The sequence below is a fragment of the Eupeodes corollae genome, chromosome 1 (genome assembly GCF_945859685.1).
Source record: "Eupeodes corollae chromosome 1, idEupCoro1.1, whole genome shotgun sequence".
Classification (NCBI taxonomy): Eukaryota; Metazoa; Arthropoda; class Insecta; order Diptera; family Syrphidae; genus Eupeodes; species Eupeodes corollae.
This window is the reverse complement of record NC_079147.1, coordinates 116,718,571-116,735,395: the sequence shown is the minus strand read 5'-3', so window position 1 is coordinate 116,735,395 and position 16,825 is coordinate 116,718,571. Positions and strand designations below refer to the sequence as shown.

The 16,825-nt window shown below is 33.1% G+C and overlaps 1 protein-coding gene across 1 annotated transcript; it reads right to left on the bottom strand.

The window, feature by feature from the left end:
• Nucleotides 1–2,076: 2,076 nt before the first annotated feature.
• On the bottom strand, nt 2,077–16,005 carry LOC129952856 (splicing factor 1). The gene is made up of 6 exons (XM_056065738.1): nt 15,753–16,005; nt 15,012–15,691; nt 11,264–11,392; nt 10,274–10,349; nt 3,534–3,686; nt 2,077–3,459 (listed from the first exon to the last, which is right to left on the bottom strand). The coding sequence occupies exons 1-6, from the start codon at nt 15,866–15,868 to the stop codon at nt 2,247–2,249; spliced, it is 2,367 nt and encodes a 788-aa protein (XP_055921713.1). The 5' UTR covers nt 15,869–16,005; the 3' UTR covers nt 2,077–2,246.
• Nucleotides 16,006–16,825: the final 820 nt, after the last annotated feature.

Genomic DNA, 16,825 nt, shown 5'->3' with positions numbered 1-16,825 from the left:
AACTAAAAGCTGAACTTTATTACTCTACGATTTATTTATTTTCTGCACAACTTTATTTTATGCTTTCTGTAAAAGGATTTCTTGTCAATTTGGAAAAGAAATAATTACAATTCAAAATACAAATCGTGATGCACTTGAAGCTTGCCTGAGGCTGAGGAGTATTTTGTAGACAATAATTTTGTTGGTACTTTTTGTACTATGAACTTAAAGTTGAGGTTTGTGAAGTAAAATTCTGGATTTGAAATTCATGACACTTGAAAAACTTTTGCCTTGGTCAAAATTTACGTTCAAAGAATGAAGTTGGCTGCAAATGAAGTTCCTTTTGGTGCCTGAACCTGCCTAATTACAGAAATGAACATGTTGAGGATAAATTTAGAGCGATTTTTTCACATTTTAACTATGGTAGAGATGTCAAAATTGACATTTGATTGTACCCACAACAATTATGTAATCTTCTTCTTATTCTATTAAGGGTAGCTTTTAAAAGCTATATGAGGATATTCATATACACATATATATACATTTGTATGTATACATATATGTACACAATTTGCAAAATATGAAAAAAATCCTATTCGTTTTTATAAACCTCATTAATGTTCGTGGTAATTTAGGAATGCGTTTTTTTACTCACCTAAAAACCTTTAAAACTCACCTAACATTTCATTTAGGGTTAATAAATTGTGCACTCGCCCTTAGTTTTTCAAAAATACCATTAATACAATCTTCCGAATTGAATTCCATAGGTTGTTGTTCAGTGCTGATTGTTATAAATTATTAATTAAATTATTATTGTTATAAATTATTATTATTTCAAAACATAAATAATGGTCATTTGGCCATCTGTGTTTTTGGTTTCCACATTATCATTGGCAACTCGATTCAACTTTTGATTCTATTGGAAACTCATTTCTGATTCTACTCTCAAATCATACTACGCATGAAAGTGGAATCGAATGCCGCTTATACCAACTTGTTTTCAAAAAAATTTGTACTTTCGAATGAGTATCGAGTTGTTTGACAGTTTCAATTTCACACAATTCCAATGACAGATTTCAGTAAAAATTTGTCGGTGGATTTCAATCAGGAAATTATTTTCAATGACAGAAATTTTTAATGATGGCTATAAAAGACCTGCCAAAAAAATTCCAATGTTGATTTTCAATAAAGAAAACCAAGTATAGCTATAACTGGCTCCTATGTTAATCATGTCCCGATGATTTGACATGAATTCTATCATGATTTCATTTTTTGGATTTTCTTAAATTCCACTTTCGAGTTACAAAGTTCCTCGTTTATTTGACAGTAAGAACTATTCTATTCTCGTTGGTTCGAAAGCAGTCAAATAGATACTTGGTAACAATTTTTTCAATTCGAGCAATATTATTGTAGAATCGAGTTACATAGTAGGACCCCGGATAGGTTATCCAATCCCGATACCATTTTATTAGCGTCTAACGAGTAAAAGAACAGCAAAAGATATCCAACAATGTCTGGTATTTGTGGGCGTCTGAAAAAAAAAACTGATCCAACACATGGTTAAATTTGAACGGAGCCGGAAATTGATTTCAAATGTATGTTATTGGTAAAAATCAGGTGACTTATCAAAATTACACATTAAAAATTTTGTTTTACAATAATTATGGACCTCGAAATCTACATGTTTGCCAGCTTTTTTTAAACAGCTAAAAGTTGTTTTTTTTTGCCAGCTCAATTTAGCTTTTCAACGCCATAAGCTATCCATCTCGTTTAATAAGCTATCTTAAAACTCACCTATCAGTTCATAGATAACCTATAGTATAGTATAGATATATCTCTTATGTAGTTTAGGTTGAACCGTTTGATCTAGATCTTCTAAAAAACTTATTTCGACATACTTTTAACTACTTGGTAAGGACTTCATATTCGACCAACTGAAATTTTGAACTCAAATAATAAATATTGAACTAGTGGCAGGAGTGATAGCCTAACTTGGTGCCTTGGTCTACTATTGACTTCAAAGAATACAGTTTCTGTATATGATGTCCCTTAATTCACCTGAAACTGTACAATGAAAATAAGAATACCGAAAACCAATCTTTTGCGATCAAGAAAATAGTTTAAATTACAATTTATTCACTTTTAAACGTAACATTTTTAAATGAAATAATTTATTTGTAATTTGATTTTCTTTACTAACATAAGTAGTTCAAATTAAATTAACTTAATCTGTGAATTTTCTTGACAATTTATTGTAGAATGCAATATTAATTCGAAGGAGGTGGCGGTGGAGGAGGGTGCACTATTCCGGGAACTCCTGGGGGCAAGGCTGGAAGCAGACCACATGGTGGTGGAGGGGGTGCGACGCCTGGAGGTGGTGGAGGCAGGTAGCCACCGCCTACGTTTTGACCCCATCCAAATGGTGGTAGGAGTCCAGGAGGAGGTGGTGCGGTCCAAGATGGAAGCGGGGTATTTGATGTGCCAGGTGGAGGAGGCAAAAGAGATGGCATTGGACCGGTACCTGGAGGTGGAGGAAGTGGTGTGCTGCCAGGAATTGGAGGATTTCCAGATTCCCCACCTGGTGGTGGAGGTTGTATTGGCGGTATCCATGGCATCATGGGTGGAGGTGGTGGCGGAGCTGGAGGAAGTGGTTGAGCAACTGGAGGAGGCTGCATTAATGGTGGAAGGGGCATTGCACCGTTTGACATCCATGATGGTGGATTCATTGGTGTTGACTGCATTGGTGGCTGAGTCATTGAAGGAGGTGCAGCAATTGCTTTTGGTTGTGATGCCTTAGTATCGAAAAGACTATAACCACGATTTAAATGTGCTTGTGCCAGTGGGTCTGACGCTGTTTTCTGTGGTGTGGGGCCCTCACCAAGCTCGGCCATGAGGCTCATATATTCTTCATCGATTTTCGCTTGCGAATCATCTGTTGGTGGTCCTCCTTGTCCTGGACGCTTACTTCGACAATCTTTGGAAATATGACCAGCACCTCCGCATGAGGAACACACAATGCTATTTGTTACGTTCGGTTTGTCAGGACAAAGCCAACTTTTATGTTCGGTTGACCCACAGTTTGTGCACCGAGGACAATCAGTTTCACGTAGTGTACCATTAAGCTGTGCCAACTCACGTAATTGCATTCTACGTAAATCGTTGTGTCCTTCTGGAACTTCGATTCCTTGGCGAATAACGTCTTTTATTTTATCAACTGCTCTTTTCACTGCCTCTGGATTAGAAGCAGTAATAAATGCATGCAAGGGCTCATCTTCACCAGGCAATGGTTGACCGTCCTTTCTACCGACTTTTCCTTCTTTAACTGAACCTTTTCCTCGTATGATGATCTTGGCGCCTGTTTCCTTTTCCATAGCTTTCAGAGTATTACCACGTGGTCCAATCAAAAGGCCAACGAAATTTATATCAGGGTGTTGCTCTTGTGGTATAAGAACTTTGTCACTCACACGAATAACTGGCGGTCTTGGAAAGTAAAAAAGAATAAGCAACAAATATTTATTTTTCAAAGAGAACTTTGTTGTTAAAGTTAAACATACTTATAATCAGCTGGTGGCTTAAAATCTGGATTGACGCTTTGCATACGCATAATAAGCTGATGACGCTGTTCTTCCAAACGTTTACGAAAACGAAATTCTCTGGTATTCAAGCGTTTCCCATCAGAACTGTATATAGGCTCGGGCGATGGAGATCTATGAACGAAACAAAAAAACAAATTTCGAGTTAACACGCTCTCAAACTTCATGTCAAATCTGCCCATAACACCAATATTTGTGGCAACTGATATGAAATTTTCTATCTTCTTAAATCTAAATAATTTATTCACATTTCTACACCATAAGCTCTGTGTATTAATAATAAAGATTTACTGAAAGAATTATTGTATTAATTATGTATTAGCTTTGTAGAAAAATTATATCATAAGTATTCAGATTTGTTGAAAATACTCTTATAGGATTGTGTACACTAATCTGGCGCCGATCGAGGCAGTTGAACTCGTGTTTGTTATTTGGGGTGAAATTTTCCGTTTTGCGGGATGCGTTTCTTTAAAGAAAAAATTAAAATTAGTGTAGTTTTCCAAATGAATCGAATTGATGTTTGTTGGAAATCAAAAAATATCTTCGAAAAGGATTATTTTTTGATATCAACTTTTTGTCTGTGTTTATTAGCATAACACTTCAGGAGGCCAACTTAAGCAACCTAAATCCTTGCAGCTATTTCAAACATTAAGCTTTAGACAATCTGGGCAAGCTTCCGCTAATTTAAAAACGAAAATTGTCCATATTCTTCACGTGACTCAAACATGGATACGATGATAGACCTGATTATCTTGCTTATCGGTTATTTAAGAGACCGATTTGCTAATACCGGTTTCAGAAAATCTGAGTCTTGTTAAAATGACAATTTATATACAATTTTGTACTTTGTGCCGAATTAGGAAAGAACAGAAAGAAATAAATATATCACGATATGCAGAAAAGACATTTAAAACTTCACTAACAATTTTTCCTCTGCAAATTACAATCTTATAAAGATTTAGCATGGATTAAAAAATTAATTTTGCATTTACTAAATCGATATGATTTTTTCCTTAAGTGAACAGTAATTTACTCATCTATCATAAGTTATGGCTTTTTAAGTAATATAACACAAAGGCACCACATATGAAGTTCTTGCATTGAAAAACCTTACGGTGTCAGATTTTGCGTCAAAAAAATGGCAAAGCTTTGGAACAGTTTGCTTTTCATTAGATACCTCACTGACTGAGAGCGGAAAAGTTATTTGCAAAATTTTCTAAGGTATATCAAAGAATGCGTCTGGGGGTGTAGAGCAAAAACCACCAAGACTGGCTACATGTATCCGTGACGAAGATGGCAAACATTTGTCTCAAAGGTGCGAAAAAATCGACGCTTTAAGCTTATGCCAAGATCTAACAGACATAATATCACTGTACTTAAGTTGTAACAGAAGACATCAAAAGTGTAAGGTTTAGACAATGGAAAAAGAATATTTGCAGAAACTTAATTCTAGCGTTTTGTAAAGGGTTTTAAATAAAGGTCTCAAAATATAATGACCACGTTATTTGTCTATATTTTGTAGTTTCATTAAAAAACTAACATTGCAAAAGAATAAACAGATATTCTCCAAAGTGCACTCCGACAGACCTATTTTAAAATTGGAAGAATACTCATATAGGAACTGTTATAATTATAATTATTAAAACGTTTAAGAATCAGAACGTGATACTTTTACTAAAATGTTTCGTTTTTAAAAATAATTTTTGGCAGCTTTAGTTAAAAGTTTAAGGTCTTTTGTTCAGGAGTTCATAAAGAAATAAACTTTCGTCTTTTGAAATTGAGACAAGTAAAACGAATAGCAGTAGAATTAATGTTTTGCAAATGATTTGATTTGGTTTGGGTTATTTTTTTAACACCTTTGGTGACTTCTGTTACTACATTGGTACAAACTTTGGCAATAAACCATAACGGTCGGTTTTTTCACACCTTTGCGTAAACCTCTCCGTAAACTTTTTCCAATTTCGTCACGGGTACATTTAGACAGATTTTATGGTCCCTGATTTTTATTTGTTTGAGTATTGGAACCAGTTTTTAAGTTTGAGATAAACAAGTCACTCTGAAAAAGTGAATATACTGGTAACTCAAAAGAACAATTTACATTTGAATATGAAGAAAGGTTTAAAATACTCAAAGTATAAAACATTAGATTTGAATTTCGTGTTAGGACAACTACAAACATTATTTAAATCAATAAGAAATAAATACTTATAAAAAATCAAGTTTAAAACTTAACTTTAACTATGGAAATATATGTAGCTACACATTGTAAAATGGCTTTTAATTTAAAACAGTCTTTGGGTCATGTCATATGAAAACGTCTCATTGAAAAGTCCACACATTTTAGATTTGTTTCAAACTTTGTGGAAATAATCCCTAGTGCCAGTCTCTTGATCAAGTTCTAAAATTATTTTAAAACTCGATCCAATAACTCTGGGTTTACTCAATTTAACAACTTTGTATTAAAAACGGATTTCGGAATACGGTTTTGTGGACTCAGGAAAAGTTTCCGATTACGATGGAATTCGTAATATGCCTGATGAATTTGCGATTTGAACTTATTTTTATTTGGGTGTTTTTTTTTTAATTTTTGCTTTTAAGAATGACGTCATAATGTCCGTGGTTAGAATGTCCATAGAGCTTAAAGTTTCAAAAATTGAGATAGCGTTGCGAGCTGGATATTTCCATAAATTTATTTTTTATAAATCTTCAAAACTATGTATAAATAGAAAGGGGTAAAAATAACTTAAAAGTTTAAAATTCGTATTTCATGTTGCCACATTGCGTTTTTTTCAAAATCATGAACCTTAAAAGAGTGATTTTTAATATGACTTCTTTACATCTTACGGCCGGGAAGTTTCAGCGAGTTCAATATCACGAGAAAAAAGTATGTTATTTACTTTCAATTTCAGCACCACGTTTGATACTGTTTGCTTTTAATTTTAATTTGTTTTGAAAAATAACACCGTTCACATTAAAAATTTTAAAAAAGAGGCTGGGATGCCACTCACACCGATAAATTCTCATCCCGTATGTCGATTGTCTTGCTTAAATGGTTTGTAGGTTTTCATGTTTGGTTAGAAAAATTGTCAGTTGAATTATTCAAAAAAAAAAATTAAATTACCAACAATATTACCAATAGGATGAAATAGTTAGATTTTAAAATTTATTTTTGTTAATGAGATTCTTAGTCGAAAACCCATTTTTACCAATTTTAGTAGCATTTCTTAAAAGTTTTTATATCTTATAGAAAGAAATACAAATTGGATGAATGAAATTAATTCGATGTCAAAGAACATCATTTTTATTTTTTATAACTTAGATTTTATTTTTTATGAAAAAACGGCCTGTTGGATTTTTATAAAAAATTTACTGAATATCGAAAACAATATTTTCTGTGAGATAAAATTAATTTGAAACCAACAGTTTTATTTTTTGAAAAGATATTTGAGTCGAAAATCAATTATTATCAACTTTTAGTAGGATTTTTTTTTCATTTTTTGTAAAAAAAACTGTCAATTTGTTTTTTCTCCAGATGTCAAAAACGTTTTAATTTATTGCACAAGATTTTTTTTTGAGATAAAATCATTTTTTGTTCATAAAATATTCGAGGTGACAAATATTTGTATTTAGTTTTTTTTTATTTTTAAGAAAAACCGTAAGATGGAATTTTTTTCCAATATACTTTTTTGGTATCACGTCATAATAAACGCAATGCAGAATTCTTATAATTATTAGATTATACGCAAAATGGATGATGGTTACATTTGTATGCAAGATGGAGCTCCATGCAACACTGCCCGGTCCATAAAAACATCCCTCTTTTGGACTCGACGGGAAACAGCCCTGATATGAACCCAATTGAAAACGTGTGGGAGCTGATGAAGAGGGAAGTAACTAAAGATGCGGTCACTTATTGGAAGAGTAAGTCACGTGTGGAATCACCACCCACAAATACAGGAAACAATCAAATCATTCATTGATAGTATGCCGCGCATAATTGATGCTCTTATTAAAGCCAAAGGAGGTTCAACAAAATATTGAACAAAATTACAAAACTGAAAATATTAATTTAAATCTTTAAATCTGTTGCTTTATTTCTAGGAAATAGTTTATATTCTGCATACAAAATATGAGTAATTTAAATGCATTACAATATTCGAAAACCTGATTAATATAGCTGGAAGTTAAGATTTTGCATAAAATCTAAAGTGCGTGTAATAATATGGCCAGGGACTGTACAGTTGCTCCCAACATTGAGCGTTCACTCAATTGAGAATTACTTATTTGTTACTTTTCCATGCATTATTTTTGGAACATTCTTTTTAATTTCTATTGTTTCTTATTTTTTTCTTAGGAATACATAGTAAAACATTACTAAAACAATAAACAAAAGGTAATATTTAAAAAAGAAAACTTCATTATCTCAACATTTCATCGCACAAAATTAAGCGTACACTTTCTATTTTTGACTTCTTAATCAAGTATTCAAAAAATTTACTGCTATTTACTTGTTTTTTAAATTAAATTGAATCCAATTTGAAACTACATTTAAACAATTAATCTTTACGTGAAATTGGCGAAATCGTCGGGCGAACACATTCAACGGTCCAAAAAAATACTTAACAAATATCGGCATGAAGATGAAAATAAATCTTTTCTTAACAAGACTAGCGAATAATTTTAAGAAAATTCAACGTAAATCCAAAAACGAGTGTACCAAACTTGGCGGCCGAAATGGCGACACTTATTAAAAGACCAGTTTCAACCGAATCATCGCGTTATTCGGATGAATGATTTTAACGGCAGATTTGCTCGGAAAAAACCTCTTATTTAAAAAGTTAATAAGCGAAAACGTCTTGAGTTCGCTAAAAAGCACCTCAACAAATCCCAAAGTTTCTGAAACGATGTTTTGTTCTCGGACGAGACCAAAATTAACTTATTTTGGTCTGACGGAAAGCGAATTGTTTGGAGAAAGCCCAATACTCAGTTCAAGACAGAGAATTTGTTTGCCATTGTTAAGCACAGGGGAGGAAATATTATGTTTTTTGGGGGGTTAACGGCAGCAAATTGAGACTGGGAACTTTGAATTTATTGACACAATCATAAACAAGTGGACATTTTTGGACGTTCTTAGAAGAAATATGCGTTAGCTGCAGAAAAACTGAATTTATCAGCAACCTTTCACTTCCAACAAGAAAACGATCCAAAACACACATCATTTGTTGTGAAGGAATGGTTACTTTATAATGCCAGAAAACAGCACAAGACCCATCTCAGTCATCGGACCTCAATCCCATCGAGCATTTGTGGGAAAAAATGCGAAGGTTGCAGAGTTGTAACCCAATTTATTTAACATAAAATATTAAAAAAAAAAAAAGAAAATTGAAAACAAAATTCCAAGAAAATAACATTTGAATAATTTAAAACAGCAATCATTTTTTTTTTTGCTGGTGAACGCTCAATTTTGAGAGTTACTTTATAATATAAAATTTGTTCCAAGTCGATAGCATTATTGGTACCTGAGATATTTTGGGTAAACCAAAATGTTCGCCTGTTTTTTAAATTGCTATGGTAAAAGACTACCCACTCAATTTTCTTGAGTGCCCTTTATGCATTATTATCTGTATACCAAAATTTATTTGAAGTCGATATCTCTTCTGGTTCTTGAGCTATGGACGACGAAAAAAACGTCGCGAATTTAGAAACGTACGAAGATACACACGCACGCACAGACAAATCAAATGGGGTGGCGCAACAGTCCGTTGTGAACCAGGGCCTAGTGACTTACAACTCTCAACCATTCCTGTGTGCGAGTACTGTTGTCAGGAATGGAAGGGACCTACAATTTAAGGCCGAATCCGAACGACTAGTTTGAGAAAGCACTTTTCATGACAAGAATTACTCTTGAAGGATTTATCAATTCCTCGCAAGAGGCAGTACCCGCGAAAATTTTTTTTTTTTTTAAATTAAGCTGGCACAGGCAGGGATTGAACCCAAGACCCCTTGCATGACAGTCCAACGCAATAACCATCATGCCACGGGTACTACCGCAAGCACAGACATCTATCTAAAAATCTTTTATCTCGAAAATGGTCAATTTGACAAATCTGACCGATTACAATAACTTCCTATGGGAAGTTAAAAATAAATAAAACAGGGCATTAGCGCGAGCTGGGTTCAATTTTAAGAAACCCTAAGGATGATTTCCACAAAGTTAAGAAAAAAAGAGTCAAAAAAGGCAAAAAATTAATTTTAACGAATCATAGACGTTTGCATTTGGAATGGATCCTATGTAATTTCTTCAGCACAGAACACAAAGCAACAAATGTTATCACTTCCGACTGATGCATATCGACCTCTTTCCCAGCAAAAAGTAAAGAAAAAATGCTCGTAAGTATTTCTGACATTGATCGATTAAAAAGATTTAAAATTGTTTTCCCCATAAAATTCTTAGCAAATAGTAAAGTCCAAACCATGAACAAGCTTTTCAAAGTCCTTGCTGAAAGAAAATTATACGAACATTAAAATGAAACTTTAAAAATACTTTTTTTCATAACATTACGACATATGGCGTTTGCTTCTCTGTATCAAAAACTTTGCTCCTGTTAAAAGTATAGTGGTCCGTATTTCACTATGTCTTCCACATAATCAAAGTACACATCAACTGCGAATAAGAAAAATAAATGAAAAATTATTCAAACCTTTCTTCTGGAGTTTGTGGAATTCCCAATTCTCCGGTCCTTAGCTTTCGACTTATTTCCTCGATTTGAAGTTGAACTGTAAGAAATTTGGATTAAAAAGAAAGAAATCGAGGCAAGCCTCGATGTTAGTGGAGTACTATTTTCTAGAAGCAAATCAATTTATTATTAGGTTATTATTTATTAATATATTTGATAAATTTATTATTTCGATTTATTCAAAACTGGGATTGGAGATTACTATTATTATTAAATTATTTCGACTCAAAGTTTGAGAATAAAACAAATTTTACTACATTATACATACTTACATACTTCACTTCAAAACAAATAAACACAACAAAAATAGTTAACAATTGAAAAAAATTATAATTAGATAAATTTACTCAAACGCAAGTGCAGAATTTATTGTAGTGCCCTCTACATACGCTGAAAATATTTGTCATTAGTTAAACTTAATAGAAATTAATTAAATTGTTTTTTTTTTTTTTGTTTTTTTTTTTCGGGCGGACCTCTACTATGAATCTGAGTGGAGGAGGAAGAGGAATAAATTTTATATTTATTAATTTACAATACAATTTTGAATATAAACTAGAGAAAGAATGTTTCGTTATTTTTTTTTTTTTTGATTAAGATAAAGTATCACAAGATTAAAGAATCTGGACATCTGACTGCCTTACTTTTGGGGCTTTAATCGGATCATTCCTATGAAAAAATTGATTTTGATTAGCAGTTGATTTAGATTATATAAAATCAATTAAACTAGAAAATTATGGAACTTTTGTCCCCTTTCTGATATTTGTATGTTTTTGTGATTCTTCCCTGAATTTCTCTGGATGGTTTCCTTTTGGTAAGCAGGACCTTAGATGAATTTATTTCAATTTGTTGTTTTTAATTTATTGTTTATGCTTACATATACGTAAACTTTAAAACTTATGTATGTATATAAAAACGCATCTAGAATATAAGTTGAATATAAGATATTTATCTTACCTAAATATGCTTCCTGTTGTGTAGGATCCAATGTTGATGGCAAAATTGTTGGCATTCCTGGAATGAACGTTTTGTCATTTTCCGTTCCTCCCCAACGTGATTTTCGTTTTGGTTTTTTATTTCCGTCCACTGCAAGGATACAATTTAATAGAATTAATATTTTGTGCTGTATTTCCGCAAAATATAGAAATACAAGTATTCTTATAAGACAATTTTTGGCAGAAGGATACAACCTTGAAATTCATAATATAGAAAAACAAGCTATGTATTGAATTGTATTTGTACAATACATTGTTAACAGACGGTCAGTTTCCATCCACATGGAGAAATTCAACTGTGACACCTATTGAAAAAATTAAAACAAAAACTGTAAAGTGTGAAGAATTTAGGCCTATTAACTTATTGCCTGTGTATGAAAAAGTCTAACAAAGTTGACAGCGTTATGAACGCTTCAGTGTGGCTTTGCTTCGAACAGATTTAATTCTTTGTTTCACATCTAAAAAACCAAGACTCTCAAAACAACAACATAATAACTTAAATCAACCACAAAATCTCTCTTCAGCTCGCTCTTCTTCAAATGACTTTCTGATGTACTATCAAAACACCGGTGGACTTCGTACCAAACTCCAACAAGTTCTTCTCTTTTCTTCTCTTTTTATGTTTCGTTGATGCTGATTTGTGCGTAGGCATAAACGACTCTATTGTTCCCCTTTTCAACAATACAATACATCATGTTGCACTCAGCTTACATTTAGAATTTTATAATTTTTTCTCACCTGAGACTTCAGACTTAAATTTTAATTACAATTTTGCTGAAGCTAATTTGAATGCAATATATGATTTTTTGCATGGTACAAATTGGCAAACATTGTTCACCAATATAGATTTAATTGAGTGCTATAATTTATTCATAAATATCTTAATATTGCGATGGACTTATATATACCCAAAATTAAGAAAATCAATAACCAAAAACCTGTGTGGTTCAATAAAAGAATCATAAATCTTAATAACTTAAAAAATAAGCTTTACAAGCTATTTCGCAAGTCTAATAATGATCGTGAATTATATTTATAAACAATATCGAATTTTACAAAAAGAATTCGATACTTTAAATAAATTTCTTTACAATCAATATCTGTTTTGTGTTGAGTGTGATTTAAAAACAAAGTTTTTGGAGATTTATAAATAATAAAAAACAATCAAATGGCATTCCCAACCGTATGTGCCATGACGGCATTACATCATCTAACATCTCTGTTGTATGTAACTTTGTTGCTAAACATTTTCAGTCGGTTTACTTAGACAGTTGTCCTAATTTACCTAATGCTACAAACATAAACTCTTCAAATACTCCTATTAATAAAAGCAGTTTAAGTTTTTCCACTTCTGAAATTGAGTTTGAGTTGTCTAAGATTAAGGGTGATAAGCGACGTGATATTGACACCTATTTACAAATCAGGTGGTAGGCAAGATGTTTCAAACTATCGTCCAATTTGTAAAATTGCTACGATACCCAAATTTTTTGAAAAAGTAGCAATGATTTCACCATACCAACATGGTTTTGAAGATGGTAGATCCACTGCAACTAACCTCACTATTTTTAGTAATTTAGTGTTGAATGCACTTGAGAAAGGTTATCAGTATGATGTTATCTATACTGACCTTTCTAAAGCTTTTGACAGAGTCAATCATGATGCTTTACTTATGAAGATAAATAAAGTAGGTTTTCACTCAAACTTTTTAAAATGGCTAAATTCATACTTAAGGGATCGTATTCAGTACGTTCGTATAAATAACATTATTTCTGCACCGGTATATGCTACGTCGGGTGTCCCACAAGGAAGCCATCTTGGTCCTCTTCTTTTTTTGTTGTTTATAAACGACATACCTAATTTGTTTTTAAATTCAAAGTGCTTGATGTACGCAGATGATCTTAAGGTATTTCGTTGTATAAAATCTGAACATGATTGTTTTCTTTGCAACAAGATCTTGATGTTTTATCGGACTGGTGTTTAGCTAACTGTTTCACATTTGAACATTTCCAAATGCCAAAGTCTAACGTTTTCTCGAAAGCATCGTCCAATTAATTTTATCTATAAAATCAATCTTATGTCATTGTCCGTTATAACCTTTAAAAAAATTCTTGGTGTGATTTTTAATAAAAAAACTTGACTTTGTAAAGCATATAGATTTTTTAGTTGCTAAAGGCAGTTCAATGTTAGGTTTCATATTGCGAAACTCAAAGGAGTTTTCCGATCCACACACCTTAAAGTGTTTAAATTTTGAGTTTGTAAGGTCTTATCTTGAATACTGCAGTGTAATCTGGAATCCTTCATACATTTAGAATCGAAAAGATCCAAAAACGATTTACGAGAGTTGTAGTGAAAAGACTTCAATGGGACATAGAGTTTCCTACCTATGAAACGAGGTGTAAACTACTCGGTATTTTGCCTCTTAACATTCGTAGAAAGTATACAGAGGTTATGTTCATTCGTGACATGGTAAAAAAATCATATTGATTGTTCAAAAATTTTAGCTCTAATTGGGATTAATGTTCCTGCGAGATTGCTTCGAAACCAACCATTTTTTAATGTTCCATGTCATAGAACTGTGTATGCTTCAAATGAACCAATATCCAGGTGTTTAAGAGAAACAAATACTGTTTGCAACATGATTGATTTTAATGTTAGTAGATTTTTATTTACATCAAATTTATTGTTAATTCTAAATAACTTTGCTGGTGCTAATGTTTAAAATTTTAAATTGTATGTATTATATTATCTAGTAATCACTAAAGTACCTATTGTAACTTTGTTTGATGAATAAAATAAACTAAACTAAACTAAGACCCTCATCATCCCTGTCCTGCTATACGGTGCAGAAACTTGAAATATGACAACAGCGGATGAAAGAAAAAAATTCTTAGTGTGATATACGGTCTCGAACTACGAGTGGAGCGTGAAACTTGAGACACCTTGCTAGGATGCCACTAAGGATATTGCTTTCAAATTTGTAGTCAAAAGTAAAATCAAAGAAATTATTATAGTAAGAGGGGTCAATGCTAGGTTGGCCAGTAAAATGTTTCGATTTATGTTTGAGTACCGAATAATAAAATAATAAAATATTTATTGCAGTCTTTTATGCTTCAAAAACACTAACTGCTTGAACAGAATGAGATGCAGCTGTAGCTAAGAAAATCGCTGTAGTATAAGCTGTCAATAAAAACGCTCACTAATGTAGCAAAGGTCGCCCACAATGGTGTAGCGCAGGAAATTTATTCGGGCATGTTCAACGCATATGAAATTTATATTTGAACTGAATTTGTATGGTAGCATACTATAAAAAAGTTACAAAACCAGAAAAAATTCTCAAATGCATTGAACGCTCCCAAAAAAAAGTGAAAAGTCAAAGAATGAAATGGGTTTCCCCCATCTGTCATCTCAAATGTAGCTTGCAGCGTCGCCAAAAGTTAAAGTTGAGTCAACTTGCGCTGCAGCTACTGCTACAGCTACAGCTTCTCATTGTGTCGATGCATACTATTTTCGTATCTTTTAACTTTGACAGTGCTACAGGCTACAGCTACAGCTACACCATTCTGTTCAAGCAGTAAAGCTTCGCACTGTGGAAACAATTCAGTATTCATTAACTGCATTAATAAAACTTTATATATCATAATTAGTATAATTTCTACGAGGTTTTTAAATAAGTTTAAGTGTTTTAAATGTTTTGGCGTCTAGGTACTTACTTGACGAACTTTCAGAAGGCCCATTACTCAAAGAGTCATTACTATTTGTGCAACTGAATAAAGCTGCAAAATGTTTGGTTGAAGTTGTGCTATTCATTAAATCTTGAATAGTCTGAGTTAAGTCAAACTTAGAGTCTCTGGTTTCCTCTTTTATGGTACTCATTTTAGAGCCTCTTTCATAGCGTTCACGGTCTCTATCCGCAGTACTGCCACGATCACGACGATCACGGTGACTTCTATCATCGCGCTCTATGTCAAAACGTCTACTGCTTCCCCGATCACGACTACGACTCCTTGACTTGGTAGAGCGTCTTTGGTTACGACTGCGACTTCTCTTACGACCATATTCACGGTCGTATGTTCGAGATCGACTTCTTCGCCTTTCGCGCTCGCGCTCGCGTTCTTGTTCACGTTCCTTTTCCCGTTCGCGATCACGTTCCCTTTCTCGCTCCCTATCCCGATCACGTTCGCTTCGATCCCTATCGCGATCACGATTATGATGACGTTCCCTTTCTCTTTCTTTGTCTTTTTCTTGTTTCCTTCGCCGTTCACGATCACCATCACGGTCCCGGCTTTCCCGGTGGCGCTCACGCGCTGCATCACCACTGCGATGTCGATCACGATCAAGATCCCTATCACGATCCCGTTCCCGTTCCTTATCACGACTACGGCTCCGCTCTCTAAGAAAATTTAATTTTTATATTAATTTGTTTATTATTTCACATAATATTTACCACTAACCTATTCTTTTTGTCTTTATCTCTTCCTCGTTCTCTTTCACGGTCTTTAGATTTCGAGCGTGAAGTCGATTTTATATTTGCCTTAGGTTCGTAATCTACGTCTTTTGTATCACTCATTTTTAAGTTTAACAATAATTTCTAATAACTTTTGTTAAATATCTTAAGCAACTCTTTGGAACTTTCTGCAGTTCTACAAAATTCAATTTTTTTTTTCTTAAGAAAATGGCTGACTGAAAAGATGAAATGTCTTCAAATTACAGAAATTTGACATAAATTATTCGATGACTGCGTTCAGAATTTGAAAATGTTATTGGAAAGACGAAATGAATGCATTCAGAACTTGTGTTCTAGTACGTGAACACATACACAGCGTTCATATGTTTATAAGAAAAATCGAGTTAGATGAGGATTGGGTTTTAGCTTCCTGTTTTATATCAATTATCATTTCATGCTGAATCATATACACGCTTCAACTTCGAATTCGTCTGAGTTGCGTTGGGCCTTCTTCTAAGTTGCTTTGAATGACTTTTCTATTATTCCATCCCTCTAAAGAGCAAATATTCTGTTTGTTGACATTTTTTTACAGCTGTTGAGCTGTCAGACAAACCAAATGTTTAGATAATTGAACTAGAGCTTCCGTTTGGAGTCACATTACGTTACTTTACGTTATTTCCTTACGATTGTCAAATCAATCGTGATGTCGAAGATTCATTGTGATAGCATGCATTGAATTCCAATGGTTGAACTCGTAAATGTTAGATGAAGCCGAAGCTGAAGCGTGTTTGTGATTCAGCCATTAAGATGGAATTTATTATATCTTTGTTACATAAATTCTGTAGTACTATCATCATAATTATACGAGGGCGGCACCTAGTGGCTACGGCGACTTTAGCTAGTACAAATTTTAGTTCAAATTTGTTTTAAGTTAGTTTAGTTAAACGTTTTTATCCAAAACTTTTAATGTCACGATCCATAATTATACTATAGATTTTATTTACAAAACTAACATATATCTGCAATAGACATACTAGATCTAGGCTGCCTTTTGATTCATATTCCTATAAAAAAAATGAG

Excerpts from the sequence above, each read along its gene's own strand:
- LOC129952856 (XM_056065738.1), bottom strand. The coding sequence starts at position 15,868 with ATGAGTGATACAAAAGACGTAGATTACGAACCTAAGGCAAATATAAAA. Across the intron at positions 10,350-11,263 it reads ACAACAGGAAGCATATTTAG|TTCAACTTCAAATCGAGGAA; the intron begins GTAAGATAAATA and ends AATTTCTTACAG. Across the intron at positions 3,687-10,273 it reads CCACAAACTCCAGAAGAAAG|ATCTCCATCGCCCGAGCCTA; the intron begins GTTTGAATAATT and ends TTTCGTTCATAG.